An 18,832-nucleotide genomic window follows, 5' to 3' on the forward strand; every position below is an offset into this window, starting at 1 on the left:
GAATGTAGCTAATCCGTGGACAAGGAGCTCCAAGCAGGTAGCTACATACATACACTTCCTGCAATTCCAGTGACGACAAACAAGTCTGTGTAGCCTACAGTCACGGTGCTTCGTCGAGATCCTGCCTCTCCTCTGTGGACATGGTTGTGGCTTTGCTTCTTCACTGTGCCAATTTGCTGTAGTATATGCTCATGTAAAAAGTCTTGAGTATAAAAGTATTTATAGTGTGGGTGGTGGTGGTAGTGGTGTAAGTAGTAGGATATTTAGATGATAATAATAGTAGTAGTAGCAATAGTAGTAGAAGTAGTGGTGGTAGTGGTTGTTTTAGTATTAGTAACAGCAGTAATAATAATAGCCGCGATAGAGCAAGCCGGCATGAGGGCAAAATGTTGAGGTGTGTGGGTGTCGCGTGTGACTGCCAATCCATGCCGTGATGGCCGCGGTGCATTATGGCTTGGCGGGATCAGCCAGATTCTTGTTGAGACCGTGCGGGGAGGTTTCATGGCCACATGGACTGACGGGACGCGAATGTCTAGCCTCATTTTGTGGTGTTCACGGCACGTAGCTACAGGTGGCCCGCCTGAAGACAGATATGCCACATCTTTGCTGTGTTATTGGGTGTGGAAATAAGGCAGATAAACAGCCAAGTTTATCGTTTTACCGCCTGCCTAAAACACCAACGCGGCAAGGTGAGCGAAGGGAGTTGATCGCTGAAAGAAGAAGTCTATGGTTATCGAGACTTCAAACCCTGAACACTGGAGAGTCTGTGGATAGCACTTCATGAAAGGTAGGAATGATGTTTCAGTCCTTGGTGATGATGAATGCTGGCACTTTAAAAATTGATACATTAGTTATTAATAAATATGTTGCCGGCATCATTGTTCAGGTATTAGTTACTGTTAGATATGTAGACAGTCGCTTTGTGAATGACCAACCTCCCCAAAAGTAGGTTAGCTTGTGTGGTAGCTAGGTAGTACAAGTGCAGATGAATGTTGGCACTCTCTGAAACATCACATTGCCCCCGTCTTCTAGTTCCTCTTTTCCACAAAACGTTTTCTATTGTGGCAGCCATGGAGATATTATATAATACCTCCATGGTGGCAGCCAAAGGAGAGTTGCCAAAAACGTCTGGCCATCCGTTTCGCTCAGTTTTTTTCCTAGTCGGCGTTCTGAGTCATATGTTTAGTATTCAGTGAGGGAAGAGGAACGATTGCACCATTTTATTAGTCAGCAGTACGTTTTGAGCAGTAGCATCATGCGTGTGTGTGTGTGTGTGTGTGTGTGTAGGAAGTTGGGATAGCGTTGAAATCTCCCTTCTCCCGCCGGTATGACAGACAGACAGACGGACAGCCAATACATAACTGCCGTGAGAACTGAACAGCGTATTTAAACCATTTTTTCCATGCACTTCATGGAACTAGCAGATCATAACGTACTAGCAAATGATACGTATACTGCCACAATTCACCTATCATAGTAAAGCATGTTGCAGTTGACTCGGCCTATGATTATATCCACTAGAACATTGCGACTTGTGACAACCTCAGCCGTATATACCATGATCACTATAATCTTGGCTTGTAATATAGCCCTCAAGTAGACTGGAGACACTATACTCAAACCTAGTTACTTTCTATTTATTCATGTTTTCTAGGAACGAGAATGTAAACGATAAAAGGTTTGAATAATGCGTTTGTTATTCCATGCAGGCATCTTGTGGTATGCATGGAAAGGAGCTGCAGCACACATCAGCCAGGGAGTTCCCCGAGGTATCCACACCTCTTCCCGGAAAAATAAGTGTTACGGTAGTCTACACGGGAGTCTTGATACGCACAGACCTCTTGGTGCACAAACTCCTCGTCCCAAGGCACGAATCCCCTATAAGTGGTCCACTGAGTGCCAGGCTCTGTTGATTATCTCCTCCATTACATCATTATAAATAAAAGACAAGATGAGCTCTACTCCCACGACCACCACTCATCCCTGTTCACCACTGACAGGTAAGTACACGTCCGTGCTCACCTGTGTTGCCTCCGCAGGGCATCAGCGTGATGTCATCCACGGGTATGTTAATTGGTGCGACGGTACGATATGGGATATACAGCTACCTATTATGATTTTTCTTTATTTTATTTTTTGCATGTAAACTAATATTCATAATAACACACACACACACACACACACACACACACACACACACACACACACCGCCACCACCACCACCACCACCACCAAAAACAAACTCATGGAACCGAAGAGATTATGAGACGATGATTGACGATACTATTCAGTGTTTGAGTAGGTTAATTAAAGCAAATAAAAGAGTCTTGTTGGTTGGGGACTTTAACTGCAAAGAGGTAAACTGGGAAACATGCGAAAGTGGAGGATGGGGGGAAAGATTTCTAAAATTGACTATGGAAAACTTAATGATGCAGTGGGTGACTGAAAATACAAGATACAGGAGTGATGAACCAGCAAGACTGGACCTGACTGACGAAGGGAGTGCACCTGTTAAACGAATTAAGATATGTGTGTCCCATGGGAAAAAGTGATCATGTAATAATAGAGTTGGAAACCGATGAAGAAGTCACTGAGGAAGACGAATCATATAAGGGAAAAGGAGAAACTATAGGAAAGCGGACATACAAAATCTAAGAAATATTATGAAGAACTGCTGGTCCGACTGGGAAAAGTTATAAAGAACAAACGAGGTGCAGGAAAAGTATGATATTTTCATGGAGGCATATGAGACGGGAGTCAGAAAATGTCCCATTATAGGAACCAGAAACATCTCAAGTAATGGACGTCTTTCTCTTGATTTTGTGGCGCCCTTGTCATTAATTAAGCCGCGAATTTTGAAAAATCAACCGTGCGAATCGCCATAACTGCCTTATTTCTGGGGCTACAGAAAAGATATTGGTGTCAATCGACGGCAAAATGCAAGGGCTATATTTTTCCATTAGCGACCGGGCTCGAAAATCGACTCGAAAGGGTCGAAAATCGAATAAATTCGCAAAAAACGACAAAAAAAACGTATTTTTGAGTTCCCAACCTTGAGACCCACTCATTTTTTTTAGAATTTCAAGAAACTTATTTAACAAATGATTTAGCCCTGCCAATGTGCTTTCCAAAATGGTGCATAATTTTTCCCTACTCCAAGTAATTTCGTCGCTAGAGCTCGAAACGTAAACCCTGTCGAGAGCGATTTTGACGAACTCCGGACATTTTGCAGTTTTTTTTTTTTGTCTAGTGTGGCCTTGCTATTGCCTCTAGAAGACTGTAATTTGGCATGTAGTCCTTATTGGCAATATAGTTTGACCAACTCGAAGGATTTTTCGATAGCTCGATTCTAAGTTCGTCGTTGAGTTACTTAAAGGGAAGAGAAATGAGAACGTACAGTGGTAAAGGACATGAAATCGGAGTTGAGAAATGTAGATGGTGGGGGCCCTCACTATAAGGATTACCACATCGTCTGCATACATCAGCACACTCATACATGCTGCTAATAATTCCAATGATCTTTTCACTCACACGTCCGATCTCTTCTAAAACCTTGCTTAGCACTCCTCTGTCTACCCTATCATATATGCTATCTGGAGGTCCAGGAAAGATAGATATTCCTCCAGGGTAATGAGGTGGATGAAAGGGATTGGGTGAAGATGGCCTGAAGGATGGGGACAAAGGATTTATGGATGAAGGCGGGTTAATTTGTATAACACACACACACACACACACACACACACACACATACATTCCTTGTGCACTTATTAATTTGAATAATTTCCAGGTGGGCGACTCAGGCCGAGGTGGGCGTGGCGGCTGTCTGGCCTGGCGGTCTTCACGCTGTGCCTCGGGGTCGCCAGCCGTGTGCCCGCCGGTGAGGCAGCGACTCCGGGGTCAGCAGGCACTCAGCGAGGAGGGCGTGTCGAAAAAACGCCTATAATTGTAACGATAATCTCAAACACAACAGAAGTACTTGCTGAAGGGCAGCTAGAAACAACTGAATCGTCGACCAAGTTCACTTTATTCAGCGAGCAGAACGCGGCAAATTTTACATTGCCTGACAGCAAGGAGGAGGAAAGTTTAGGTTCTCCATCTCTTGAGAATGTTTCCGGCGGCGCCAAGGCAATGGCCGGCCACGCAGAGTGTGTGGTGGAGACACCCTTCCCGCCCGACGAGTACGAGCCGCCAATGTACCAGTGTCCAGACGCCGACTCCTTCTGGATGTTGGGAACTCAGGTAGGTCCTACAGAAGGAGTCTAGAATCCTTGCCCCAACCCCAGCCTCTGCCCTATACCCTTGCGTGGAGAGCCGCATATGTCAAATTCGGGTAATGGTTCAGTCAGTATGAAATAAGAATCCGGGTTCCATTTCAGGCGTATCGAACCACGTGTGTGCCTATTGACTAACGTTATACCATTTAGGCGATATATTGTTTAGCCTAGTCTGGCAGCACTTATCACAGACAAATAATTATCTCCTTCGTCACTTTGCCTGGCCATTGTGCAACTTGAGGCAGCATGTCGTTAAGTTGTTCTGTGATTCGTATGACAAAGGCCAGGAACTATTGGTAAAGGAACAATATAAAACTAATACCACACGTTGTTATTGCGACACCAGTGACGTGTAGGCGGTATAGTGAACCATTCATCCAATGTATCACCGCCTAAAGGCCCCTCTCGTTCACCATCAGCTGGGAGACCAACGAGTGTCGGTACGTGTGGCCAAAGTGAATGGCGGCCTTGCACTGCCCCCAACAGCCAGCCTGAAACTGGTGGGCCTCGATCTCCAGCAGACCAACACCACACACTTCATTAACCTCAGCCAGGTACTATCAGGATACCCATTTACAGATAGCCTGCTTACCATCACACGTAAAGAAACTGACTAGATGATCTGAATGCCTTTATTATCAGTATAGCTCTTATGGAAGAAGTGGTCATGGATACTGTTTTTATTTATTTTCAGTATACCTACTTATGTGACATACTTCCAGATGATTTTTTTTACCTGACTGTTGATTGCATACAGGCCCTCACATCACTGGAATCATTGCACCTGGATGGCAACCCAGATTTTGATGCCTCCTCCCTCCTGCAGCTGGGTCAGTTACCCTCACTAAATACTCTTCAACTGGCTGGCAGTGCACAAACAACCCTTAGTAAGTTATGACTAAGAAAGGCCAGAATTCTTGAAACTGAGAAGGAACAATGGGAGCTATAGCTTACTCATTCAAGATATGATTGTCACCTCACTGCTTTCTTTTAAGGTGGCAGCCCAGTTTTTTCAGTCTATTATACCTACTTGTTTGTTAAATATGTGTAGCTGGGGATTATCTTGGATGCTACTCTTTATATTCTCTCAATTTTGTTATGTTTCTGTTTGTGTGGGGATCATTCTACTGCAGTGTTTTACAACCTCGAACAGATCAAAACCACCTTAAAGTTCTTCATAATCTCTTTGTCCAAGTAGTGACATGCCACTCTTGTGTTTGTCAGCAGCTTATCTCTGACAGTCCTATTTACGTGTTTTTTGGATGACAAATTATCTTGGTTATCTTTTTTTTCTCTTGCTTTTGTAATTTTCACTTAGTATATTATTTTGAACATCATTGGTTGCAGGTGGCAACTTGTGGCAGCTGCTCAAGGGGATGCCATCCCTTCAGGTTCTTTACGTCTCCTCCACTGGCCTCCATCACCTCCCACTGGACACCTTCCAACAGAATCCAGTAAGTGCTTCAAAATACAGTTGTATAAATTTAACATTTAAATGGGATCTGCATCTGTGAAACAAAGTTAGTGTCTTTTTCTATTTTTAATATGATATATATATATATATATATATATATATATATATATATATATATATATATATATATATATATATATATATATATATATATATATATATATATATATATATATATATATTTTTTTTTTATGGGGGGGGTATCATCTTCACATTTACTAGATATATTTTAGGCAATAAAAAAAAAAAAACCTACTGAAAATCATGACCAACAATACACACAGCTATTCTCTTGATGTGGTTAAAGAGCTTGGTATTTAGCTGGTTGCCTTACATGTAGGAATGTGTAGCCAGGTTTTTCACAAATTGGGAGCATCCTCACAAATGTAGCCTACTTATTTGTACCTTTTGAGTCAGAGCAACATTTGCTTACCATGTTGTGGTGGAGTAGGTGTATATTTTTTAATCACCCTTGGGCGAGGAGAGAGGGGTTAATACATCCCCTTGTAATGGCCTGAGATGAAGATAAAGACTCCAAAAGGCCTAAAGCCACAGGGCTCTCTTCGGCTCAGCACTAGAGTGTATGCCTCCAGAATAGACCAATTTCTCACATGCTTGATAAGTGGTAATACCTCCCCACGACTCGGTGCCAGGGTTATATTGAAACGTTTGAGCAGCACCAAAGGTAGATGGGACAGCTAGCAGAACATCTCTTATGGGACAATGGTAGGTGGTCCCAGGCCCCAGTCAGGTGGAGCACCCCTAAGGAATTGGGTCTGTTGCAGGTCCCTGGCATGTGTCAAGACTCGGCCATCTTCTCTTTTGTAAGATCCCTCTATTACCTGATATGTCCCCAGGTGGCAAATTAGGGAAACCTCATAGATACACAGGCAGCCTCCATTATTTCACATTTTGCTCTCTCAACATTTTGTAATGTTCACCCATTTTCATTACTCCAACATGCAATCCCTGCCATTTTTACTTTTTTCAAATTCTGCACCAGATATTAATTTCAAAATTGCATGTCTGGCATCCATTGTTAGCATACATAATATTTTTCTAATGACTCATATTTTTCATCAACAGAAGCTGCAAATACTTGAAATTGGTGGAAATGAATTCATCAGTATCATATTTGATCAAGGTAAGATTGAAGATTAATCAATATAAATCAATTTAAACATTAATTGGCAGCTGTGTTCTTATATTTTTCTTGTTAATATCTGTAGTGAAGCAAAAGACCAGTTGTTTCTGCATAACTTTTCTCTCTCAGGCCTCATACAGCAGCTGACTCGCTTGAACATATCTGGCTGCCACTTGAAGAACTTGGAAATCGAGGTTAAGTCAGCAGAAGCATCTCAGACTCAGCATCTGTCCATTGATCTGTCCAAGAATCACCTGACAAGCCTTCCAGCCTCATTCATGAATTATGTGACTAAAAACTTTGTTCACTTAAACATTAAAGGTAATTTTTATTGTTCATTAGAACACTGCATTTGTTAAGTTTGTTGAGTTCAGATGAATTATATGTCCAGGATAGATACCAAATTATATGTAATTCAGTAACTTGTAAAAGTTTGTATCCAGATAACTTATGGAATGAGTCATGCAAAGTGTGCTCCCTGTACCACTTGTGGAGATATGGAACCGACCACTCAGACCGTGTGGACGGGGCTCAGAATGTCAATTGCTTCCAACGTGAGGAAGCTTTGAAGTCCTGTGGCTGGGAGGAGTGCCCATCCCCATGCACCTGTGATGCAGAAACTAAAACTGTTGATTGCAGGAATACTGGTAAGACATCTGCATTATTTTAATAGGTAGTTAGTGTAGAATAAGTGGTATTTAAGTTTATGATCATTGTTTCCACTGGAGAGTGTTGTTGTGGTTCCTTTGATATTTTGCCGAGTTCTACAAAACTACACACTAGTGTGCTAGTGCACTAGTGTAGATCGTATAAAGGATGCTGGAGAAAATCCTATAGAAAAAAGCGAGACTGCATTATACTATATCTGTGGTGTGTCAGAAAAGTTCCAGGACTGGGGTCACAAAAAATTCATTACAACAAAATTATACAAACTACAATTTTTCCCCTTCCAAGTAATCCCCCTCATGTCTAACGCACTTTCCCATTCTGCTTCTTCTCGCATACTGAACGAAAAAAACGCTGGAGGATCTTTTTGTAGTGTCATGACCTAGGCTGGGATTACGTTAGGTAGGATTTGCTACAAGTAACGTAGCCAGTTAATAACCCAATATGGGGTAGACAAGAATATGCTACTCTGGGCAAACCTAGGCCGACTTTCACTCACTTTGTGCTCTGAGGAGGGGTAACCAAACCACAGTTACAAAAATAACATTAATATTTAGAATTAAGGACAGTTACAGAAATTCTACTTTACAGGAATAACACACATTTCTTCACAATTCACCCCAAAATACACCATCCGTCACCACGCCCATACAACACACATATCTCTTACAAAACTCCTCAATACACTTTCTCACCACACCAAAGTATAACACATTTCTCCCCACAATCCTCCACAAGCCACAACTAACCCATCACCATACACCTTCCACACCCTAGCTCCTTACACCACACCGTGACCCCAGACCCCTGTCCTCACCTGACCGCGTCTCCGTCTGAAGTGAGTTCTCTTTCTTCGTCTTCACTCACCTCTCATCCCCTACGCCTCCCATTTCTGTGATGTCATGCACATCTGCAGGCTTCTCCGAGTTGCGCGATCCTCTCATTATTCCCTAAGTCCTTCCCGACTCTGCCTACCGCCCTTGCTCCATCAGATTAACCTTAATCATTTCCTACTCCTCCTCCTGTTACCTGAAGTTAATCTTTTCCTCCTTACTCCTACTCCTCCCCCATGTGACCTGACATTTAATCTTTTCCCCTTTACTCCTCACACTTAATCTTTTTCCTCCTCTGCCTTAATGCAGCTTGACATTACTTCTTTTTCTGTTTCCTTAACACTAACCTTAAAAATAACTTATATTAACATAGATACAAAAATACAGCAATGTATAACAGTAGACATGCTGGTTGATTGTCTGGCCCTGTGGCAAGAACTCAGTGTGGACGACGCCCCTTATATCAATGAACGGGATCAACATGAGTTTGACTTTGAACTTCGACTGTCTTGCTTTCTTCGTCCTCAGCGACTCCGGACTCCTCCACTGAAGGCTCTGGTGCTTGGTCTCCGGGTCGCACTCAAAGATCCGTGACTCATCACTGGTAATGACTTGATCTATCCAGCAAATCTGGCTTGGTTTCCAGACGCTCGAGGATGTCTTGACACACCTGCATGCGCCTCTCCTTCTGGTCATCGTTCAGCAGCTTCAGCACCATCTCCACGCAGATCTTCCGCATGCCCAAATCTTCTTCGATTATTATCTTCCTGACGCTGTCACGGTCGATGCCGAGTTCACTTGCGATCATTTGAACAGTCAGCTGACGATTGCCATGCACCACTTGTCTCACATGCTCAGCGTTGTTGTCCGTCCTGCTTGTTGTAGGCCTCCCGCTCCTGGAGTCATCTTCCACGTCCTCACGTCCCTCTTTGAACCTCTTGTGCCACTTGAAAATGCATGAGTGCGACATCGCCTCATCATTGTACATTTGCTGCAGCAATCCGAGTGCTTCTGACGGAGTTTTCCCCAGCTGGACCAGAAACTTCAGGTTGATTCGTTGCTCTGTGCTCATCACTTGATGATCTACGCTTGAGGATGTTTTAACAAGAAGACATGAAAAAGACTACGATGACTGCAGAGAGCTGAGATCGCAGTTATAATCTTGTACTCCCAAGATATTGCATCACATTGTGTCACAACCTGCTAATCCCTCCAACTCTCATAGCTCACACAGCACACTCAGTCCTGCAACTTTTCTTACACACCTCGTATATGTATCAAAAACAGAAAAATTCTGAGAGCTGGGAAAATGCAGCATTAATCTTTATGCATATAAATGGGGACCTAACAGATATCTCTAATTTTCATACCTGTTTACTTACTGTCAGTTATTTACAAGTTATTCACAAAAATAATTACTACCAACTTAAAAAAGATAATTCTAGTCCTAGCTGTGTCCCATTAGCCTAAGGAGGATACAATGTGTCATAATGTTTATCTCAACCTTAATCAGGTCTGATGGCCGTTCCACACGTTGCACCTTCCAATGCTGCGGTCCTTCTCCTGGAGAACAACAGTCTGTTTGACATGAGGGGCATTGAGTCTCCTGTGTGGTGCAACCTCAATATGGTCAATGCAGACAATAACAGAATGACAGCCATTAGTAAGTGGCAATTTTAGAACAACAATGATTTTTATAGTTTCTATACATTTTCATTATTTATATATTGATAGAAGCAGTTATTTTGAATTCTGATGGAGTTTATAAGAGAGCAGCAATTTTTAGTCAATGAGCAGTAATACTGAATGCAATGTCAACAATTTTCAGGTACATGGATTCGACTGATAGCTGCCTATAACTTATTTTATTCAGAATCCATAAACTTTTTACATTTAAAGATTTGCTCTATGATATCAAAATAATTAATAAAAGTTGTAGAAAGGTAATATAATTTTAGCCACCTTGTTTCACAGTTCCTCCAGATGCTGTGGGCAAGGGGACATGCACCTGTTTTGACGATGATGAGTTCTATGAAGAAGAATGGGACTGCTATCCCCAGTCACTAAAGAAACTTTCATTAAGCCATAACAAGATCAAGAACCTGTCTCACAGTGACTGCCACCTGCTATATTCTTTGGAAGAATTACATCTGTCTGGCAATGAGGTGACTGTATCTATATGTATCTGTTTTAATATTCATTGTCTCTTCATTAGGGCTTTTCCAGGTCCATTTCCTGTTTGCTTTTGTAAAATATGTTCATGACTCTTAGCTTGTTTCTTTCCTCAAATTCAACAAATTGATCTCCTGTTTCTTGTACCCAATCTAAAATGGCCAATTGCTATTTAACCAACATTTTTGGTCCCTCCTTTTGCATGAAAGTCTCTCATAACTCTTGAAAGCTGTGTTTTGTGCTTTTTCATTGCTCCTCCATCCTCATAAAAGTGTACTACTTCATCATCATTGTAGGTTGATGTTAGTACTTAAGCCTGAAGTATTTTAAGAATGTATTATTTGTCCAGCTTTATAATGATTCCTGTTACTTTTTCATTGGTGCAAAGGAATTCATTTAAGTTTACTGCCAGAGTCTTGTTAACCTGCTGAACCCTGGGCTATAAGTGCACATTGCTACACCCCAATCCTGGGCATTCTTACCAAGTTTTTCTTTAAAAATGGTAAAAAATGCCCTACAAACATGAAAAATGGTATGAAAACCCTTACTGTCAGGTGAAAATTTTTTCGGAAAATTCCCCAAGCGCCCGGGCTGTCAGTGGTGGGCCACCAAGCAATGCCATGTCATTGTGGTGGCATGTCTGGTCGAAGATACAGTGAGATGGTGAATGACAGCTGGACATGTTTATGGGTTCACAGAAACGCAGTAACTGAGGACAATGGCCTGCAAGGCATGGGGTGCATGTGCACATGTGCACTGTGGGTCTAGCGAGTTGCCTGCTTGGGATATTGTTCCCACATACTGCCTACATGTCCACTTGAAAAAGCAGCCTCCTAGGCCGCTCCATTATAGCGCCACAACACTCGATAGTAGGTGACCCATCACGTGTGTCGCTGGTCCCTTGATTACTTCTTTTATTGACACATCACGTGCGTCGCTGGGGTCCAGCGGGTTGATTAAGACTCCAACTCCACACTCCTTCCTAACTACAAAACCTTTGTTGCACTAGTAGATGTGTTTATCAAGCAATGCTATTATGGTAATTTCTCACCCATTTTAACCTCACTGAAATTTATGACATCCTATTAAATATTTTTCAGTTCTTCTTGCAATACTTCATAGGTAGTCTTTTTATCCCAAGCTCTTATACCATCTTATATGTGCTCCATCATCTACAGAACAGCATATGAATGGGTCAATTAAAACTTGTTATGTGTAGTCAGAATAAAAGAGTTGCTATAATTTATTATTCTAAAGTAAAAATTTGTACCCCTTAGGTAAAGCACTTGGGAAGCCATGTCTGCAGTTCTTTTCAGCATCTGGAAGTCCTTTCTCTCGATCATAACCGTTATAATGATCTGAAGGAGGAAGACGTTGCTCCATATCCTAAATTGAGAAAGCTGAATATTTCTTTTAACTATCTACCTACTCTTCCCTACCGCATCCTTGAGCTCATGCCAAAGCTGACAGTCCTTGATGTGAGCAACAACCGACTCCGGCAGCTCAGTGAGAATACCAGGTAATGGTTACTTTGAAATATTCTCCAGCACCTTGATTGTATTTCTTTGTCCCTTACTCCAACTAATAAGTTAAAATGACTAATATTTTTGCTTAATACCACTCAACAATTTGTTTGAGTGTAATGACATGTTCTTCATTTTTTGCAGCACACCAGACACACCCTTTACTTCATCGGTGTCATCCCTCCTGGAGAAGCTTGACTTCAGCAACAATAGTCTTGAGCTGATCAAGCCTGTCTTAAGCCTCAAGCAAATCCCATTTTTGAAAAAGCTCTCCCTCGACAACAACCCTTGGCAGTGCTCCTGTGAAACCATCAAAGATCTTGCGGTAAAACTTTTCTTCATGTTGCTCTATCATCATCTTGAAAAGATTTTATAGTTTGATTTTATGGAAACTAAAGGTACTAGAAAGAGAAATGAGAAGGGTGCAAAAAATAAGGCCATATCTTCATTATAAGTTAGGCCTGGTGACAAGCTGCACATGATCACTTCTGTAGAGGGAGCTTCAAACTTTTGTTAAGCTTAAGCATAACTGAAGGGGTTTGAGTAACACAGGAGGGACAGGAGTGAGTGGCAGAGGGGAGTGTCAGGTCTTGGTGAGGGGGTTTTGCCAGAGGGAGAGGAGTAATGCTGGATTGGGTCAGCAATGTAATCGGGTGTACCAAAGGGGTTTGGGTTGAGCTGGCAGGGTAAACAGGGAGTGAGGTAATATCAAGATGGGACAACCTTAACTAATAAGTGTTTAGCTGCCCCATTATAGTGTTTTTTGTACTATTCATTCAACTAAAGCAAACAATCTGTAATGTTACAACAAAAATAAGCAGTTGTAGATTGCTTTTATTTATTTACTTATTTATTTTATTTTTTTGTACTCAATCCCTTTAACTTATCCATTCTACAATTTGTTCATCTACAGGTGAAAGTGTTTGAGGAGTTGAAGCGCATGGCCATGGTGAAGGCGGTGCAGACCATCAGGTGTCACCAGCCGGCCGACCTGAAGGATGTCCTCATTAATGATCCAAGAGCATTACAGGTACCAGAGCTGAGAAATGTGTCTTTTCTCAATTCATTGATAAAAATAAGAATGGGTAAATGTTGCAAAAATAGTTAATTTCTAAGTATAGCAAAGTTGATAACAAGATATTCAGCTCCAGTTTCTTGATGCCACATTGTAAGTTTTTACTCTTCTGGATGGACTGTTCTTTGGCACCACCTGTGGGCCTCCCCTGCACTCTGCCATGTGTAGCTGCAGGAGGCTCTGAGTGGAGGGAGTGTGGCCCGTCGTCCAGGGGTGTCAAGCCTGTAGGATGCATGCTTTTACCTTGGACTTCAGCTCTCATCTTCACCAATGTTGCATGGCCTTTATCTTCAGCTTTTATCTTTATCTCTCTCCATTTATTTTTCCACTATTCATTTTTTTTTCTCCTTATTTCTGCCTTTGTATTTTCTTAATATTTAGGAGCTTTGTCAATAGAATGTAATCTAAACCTTTAGAGGGACTTTGGGGCTCCTTGAGCATCCTGAGCCTCCCAAAGAATCACTGACTGCTTCTTTGTTGATGGTAGATATTTGTACTCAGTCTTTTTTCTTCCATGCTAACCAACATTTATCATTCCAGAGTTTTCTGATTATTTTTCCAATTTTTCTCTTCCTCAAACAGATTTGTGAGGAAGCTGAGTCTTCGACAAACGTCTTCAGTGCTGTGGTAGGAACGATGATCATTCTTGCCTTTATAGGGTTTATGGTCTACCTCGCATGCAAGAAATCTTCCGCATATGTTCGCAATGAACTAAATATGTCTACTTCCTGTGATGAAACCTTTAGGGTGAGTTTTTATGAGTTTAAAAGTCGTATGTATATATTATGAGTTTCTCCTGGGCATATAATTTTTCAAAGTTGCATTTGTGTGTGCTGGTGCAGACTTAAATAATCCTTTGCCTTGCCAGAGGAGGTACAATGTGGTTGTGGTCCATGACTGGGAGGACAATGAGATAGTGAAGAGGGAATTGGTAGATCCTCTCAGAGACCTTTCCTACACGGTGGCATGGAATGAGAACGTCTTCCCACCTGGTCAAAATACTAATGGTGAGGTTTGGCCACATCTCATATGTTCTCAAAGATTTCAGCTTTGGTTGATGTTTTATATTAGTTCTAAAGTTAAATTTACTCTAATATTTAATTTTTCAAAAAAATCCCAGGAAACATGAAAATAATATGCAGTATAAGTCTGGTTATCTGAATTCCACTCAGTATTAATCTGAATTTTGATGGCAGGAAATTACAATCTAAGAGTTAATAATAATGAAAATAAATCATCATCATGATCATCATCATTATTATGATAATAATAATAATAATAATAATAATAATAATAATAATAATAATAATAATAATAATAATAATAATAATAATAAAGATGAAAGTAAGGCATTGTCGAGGAGCAGAGGTGTCCATCCTGCCGTCTGGCTGCATTGTAGAAATGAACTGTTCCCATCTGCTTTCCTCTCCATGGGCAGTTTACCACGTTGCCTTGTGCACACTCACCACCACTGCCACCATCACTGCTCCGTCTGTGATCATGTTAAGTGGCAGTGATAGTGTTGATGTTGATGGGGCAATGAGTGAGTAGCAGTACAAAACTGTGTTGACTTATACCCTCCTGAGTGCCATTTTTTCATGGTTTACGTGAAGTCAGGAGATTCCTGGAACTTTGCCATTCACAAAATCACATCTGCTTCTGGAATTTAACTATTGTGAGCAGTCATGATCAGTATATAGTACCCTCTCGAGTTTCGCGCTCGCTTCGTTCTGAAGGTATAGCGCTAAACTCAAGGTATTGAAAACATTGAAAAATCGCTTATCTGTTCTGACCCGTGGAGATTTTTTATTTATTTTTATTTTTTATTTATTTTTTACATGTGGCTTATGGCGCCGGTAGACTATCCACCTGGGCCTGATGGTCGGCCCCAAGCCCGTCATGGCGCAGGCAACTGTTTATAGTGGTGCTATTATAATTGGCTCATGCTGGCCCCCGGAGCTCACTTTTTTTCCTCCTTTACTCCCTTGTTATCTCAAAATACTTACATTGGAAAAAGGAAGAAAACAGGAAGAGAGAACAGGTCATTTTAAATCCACCAATGAAGCCTTACGATTGGCTGAGCTCTGAAAACATGCTTGTGATTCGCTGGGAGTCCAATGATGTCATCACCAGTGCTCACCCGGTCAGCGGCCTCGCTGCCTTGGGTCAGTGTCACACTGACCGTTTTCCTCTAAACGTTGTGGCTACTGGCAACGCCCGTGCACCCATCCGGGAGCGAGTTGTCAGTTGTCTGTAACCTGGTGTCACAGAATATAAGACGATGATAGAGGATACCATTCAGAGTTTGAGTAGATTACTTTAAGCAAATAAAAGAATCTTGTTGGTTGGGGACTTCAACTGCAAAGAGGTAAACTGGGAAACATTCGAAAGTGGTGGAAGTGAGACGGCATGGGGAAAAGATTTCTAAAACTGACTATGGAAAACTTAATGATGCAGTGGGTGATTGAGAATAGTTAGTTGAGTTACTTAATTAAAGGGAAGAGAGATGAGAAGAGTGGTAAAGGACATGAAATCAGAATGGAGAATTGCAGATAGTGGAGTGCCTCAAGGATCGGTATTGGCACCAATACTTTTCCTAGTATATATAAATGATATGCCGGGGAAAGTAAGCAGTTACATGAGCCTGTTTGCAGATGATGCAAAATTGCTGAGACAAATAAGAAATAATAAAGACTGTGGAATTCTGCAAGAGGACCTGAATAAGATTTGGGATTGGAGTAATAATTGGGAGATGGAGTTCAATGTGAATAAACATCGTGTAATGGAAATGGGTAAGAGTGAAGGGAGACCAAAGTGGACGTATAAAATGGGAGATGGAGAAATATTGAAAGTTCAAGAAGAGAGAGACTGGGAGTGACAATACAAGATAATCAACAGTCTGAGAGTCATGTCATTAGGATATTCGGAGATACATATAGAATGGTAAGAAATATAGGAATAGCATTTCACTACATGGATAAAGATATGATGAAAAAGATGATTACCACTATAATAAGACCAAAGTTGGAATATGCAGAAGCTGTGTGGTCTCCCTATAAGAAGAAACACATTAAAAAAACTAGAAAGAATACAAAGGATGGCAACGAAGATGGTTCCAGAACTGGAGGGACTGTCATATGATGAAAGGTGAAAGAAAATGAACCTGCCAACACTGGAACAAAGAAGAGAAAGGGGAGACCTAATACTAATTTACAAGTTGTGGAACAAAATGGAAGTAGATAATGAGGAGTTGCTACTAAGAGAAGCAACACACGAGGACACAGTAAAAAATTGAGAAAGGGAAGATGCTTGAGAGACATAAAAAAATATAGCTTCCCGCAAAGAAGCATAGAGGTTGGGAACAGACTAAGTGAGGAAGTAGTATCGGTGAAGAGTGTGCACAACTTTAAGGAAAAACTAAACGAGTACAGATATGGAGACCGGACCACAGGAGCATAAGCCCAGACCCTGTGAAACTACAACTAGGTAATACAACTAGTAGGTAAACACACACACAGGGGAGGCAGTGGCTGAACGGATAGCGAGACGGCCCTGCGTTCAGGAGGACGCGAGTTCAATCCCCGACCGGTGCCACCAAGCTGGGATTTTTCAGCCGCCGCCGAGTGGCTTAAAACTACCCACGTGCTGTCCAGAAGACCACTTATCAACCTGGACTCTAGATTCTAGGATTAAAGATGAGCTCCGGGAGGGCAGCATGAGCCAATGCAAGATGGCGCCACTATAAACACTCGCCTGCGCCAGAACGGGCTGGGCCGACCATCAGGCCCTACCGGGAAGAAGCCTTGGACCGACCATCAGGAATTCAGGATCCACCGGGAAGAAGCCTACCGGCGCAATAGGCCAAGACGTAAAAACACACACACACACACACACACACACACGGCACGGCCTGGTAGCTCAGTGGATAGAGCGTCTGCCTCACAACCAGAAGGACCGGGGTTTGATTCCCCAGCCGGGTGAAGATAAGTTGGGTTTATCTTCTTTCACGTGCAGCCCCTGTTCACCTAGCAGTGAGTAGGTACGCGACGTCAGGCAAGGAGTTGTGACTTCATTGTCGCGGTGTGTTGTGTGTGAGTGGTCTCAGTCCTACCCAAAGATCGGTACTACGAGCTCTGTGCTCTTCCGTAGGGGAACGGCTGGCTGTCTCGAGAGAGACCTGCAACAGACCAAGAGGTGAATTACACACACACACACACACACACACACACACACATTTGAAGATTTTTCTTTATATCGCTCTTTATTTTCTGCAGCTAGCATAGAGAGAGCAGTCGAAGATTCAAGAAGAATGCTTGTGGTGGCCTCCAAAAACTTCATGGAATACGAGTGAGTGTTTTGGCTTGATGAAAATTGTTCCAAGTAACCTTAGGTTGATGTGAATGTTTGGTGGTATAAAACACAATATAAAATAGCATGATGCACATCATTCATACCAAATGATTTTTGAGTGGCAAGGTATTTAGTAATATTTTCAAATACATCAGTATTTCAGTCTTAAAAATGAATTTGTTTAGGTCAATTGGTCATATATTGATTACCATACAACAAAGTGCTGTACCCTATATTATGAAGTGACTATTGTTTATTTTTTTCACATTTTTGTTGTTTCTTGAATGACAAATTATTTATAGTTATGGTTTAAGTTTTCACATTCAAATGTTTATGTACATTATCCCCTAATCTTTTCATAGTCGTGGTGAACAGATAATTCGTAGAGGTCTCAGTGAAGAGGACAGGACACCAGGCTTCAAGGTAAGATAAAGATTGACCTATTTGGTTCAGGCGTGTTGCTGTATTGTTTAATATTTTTTCACACCTATTTAAAGAAATAATATAACCATCTGAGAGCAAGAATTTGTATTATTTACTAATTAATGTCATTGGTAAGCTCCATTGTGGAGCCCCCGCGGCTACCAGAGCTCCGTTACCAAAGGTTTCAATCTCTGGTACTGAGGCAAACAAACAGCGCCACGAAAGACGACTCTGAAAGCGGATTTCTTTTTGGTAGCGGCGATCGCTGCTCATTGGTAACGATCAACACAAACAAACGTGACTGTGAAAGCGTCCCTTACTCTATGGTTGTGAGACAGGGACACTAAATGGGGACTTGGAGAGGTGGATTGATGCCTTTGGTAATAAGTGTCTACGCAGAATCATGGGATAACACTGGAATGACTTTGTGTCAAACCGGCGACTACTCCGTGAGACTGATTCGACATATATTACCTGCAAAGTCCGCCAACGCCAACTCCAGCTACATGGGCACATGGCACGTTTTCCGGAAGCTGATCCTGCTCATCGGGTTGTCTCTGTTAGAGACAATCCTGAGTGGAGGAGGCCAAAGGGATGCCCACGGAGTTTGTGGCAGGAGCAAGTCAATAGAACCTGCCAGGAGGTACTCGGGTTGGGAAGGGGGCCTGCATGGAGACTTGCCCGGAGGGACCCCCGGGCTTGGCATCGTAGGGTGGGCGAGGCAACGCGCCCCCCAACGTATGCTCCCATTGATTGATTGATTGATTGATTGATTTGTATGTTGTGCATTTTATACTAATCATCCTCAGTCTATCCTTAACTCAAAATTTTAAATGGAAACTTCAAATTTCTTATCTTGCTAAATCAGCTTCCTCGAGGGGGGGCATTCTGTATCGTC

At 42.0% G+C, this 18,832-nt stretch overlaps 1 protein-coding gene across 3 annotated transcripts in view; it reads left to right on the forward strand.

The window, feature by feature from the left end:
- Positions 1–250: 250 nt before the first annotated feature.
- Positions 251–18,832, forward strand: part of LOC126980579 (uncharacterized) — a 31,675-nt gene continuing 13,093 nt past the window's right edge. For 2 of the 3 annotated variants that reach the window (XM_050830674.1, XM_050830664.1), the window contains exons 1-18: positions 251–787; positions 1,710–2,000; positions 3,788–4,239; positions 4,694–4,828; positions 5,032–5,161; positions 5,622–5,728; positions 6,835–6,892; positions 7,022–7,213; positions 7,336–7,539; positions 9,905–10,054; positions 10,366–10,556; positions 11,841–12,082; positions 12,231–12,411; positions 13,000–13,116; positions 13,744–13,908; positions 14,030–14,168; positions 17,436–17,508; positions 17,874–17,934. In XM_050830674.1, the coding sequence (XP_050686631.1) occupies positions 1,952–2,000; positions 3,788–4,239; positions 4,694–4,828; positions 5,032–5,161; positions 5,622–5,728; positions 6,835–6,892; positions 7,022–7,213; positions 7,336–7,539; positions 9,905–10,054; positions 10,366–10,556; positions 11,841–12,082; positions 12,231–12,411; positions 13,000–13,116; positions 13,744–13,908; positions 14,030–14,168; positions 17,436–17,508; positions 17,874–17,934 (2,646 nt within the window). In that variant the 5' untranslated portion in view covers positions 251–787; positions 1,710–1,951. The remainder of the gene's footprint in view (positions 788–1,709; positions 2,001–3,787; positions 4,240–4,693; positions 4,829–5,031; positions 5,162–5,621; positions 5,729–6,834; positions 6,893–7,021; positions 7,214–7,335; positions 7,540–9,904; positions 10,055–10,365; positions 10,557–11,840; positions 12,083–12,230; positions 12,412–12,999; positions 13,117–13,743; positions 13,909–14,029; positions 14,169–17,435; positions 17,509–17,873; positions 17,935–18,832) is intronic. The other variant, XM_050830659.1, reaches the window with a different exon arrangement.

This window comes from Eriocheir sinensis, chromosome 4 (assembly GCF_024679095.1).
Source record: "Eriocheir sinensis breed Jianghai 21 chromosome 4, ASM2467909v1, whole genome shotgun sequence".
Classification (NCBI taxonomy): Eukaryota; Metazoa; Arthropoda; class Malacostraca; order Decapoda; family Varunidae; genus Eriocheir; species Eriocheir sinensis.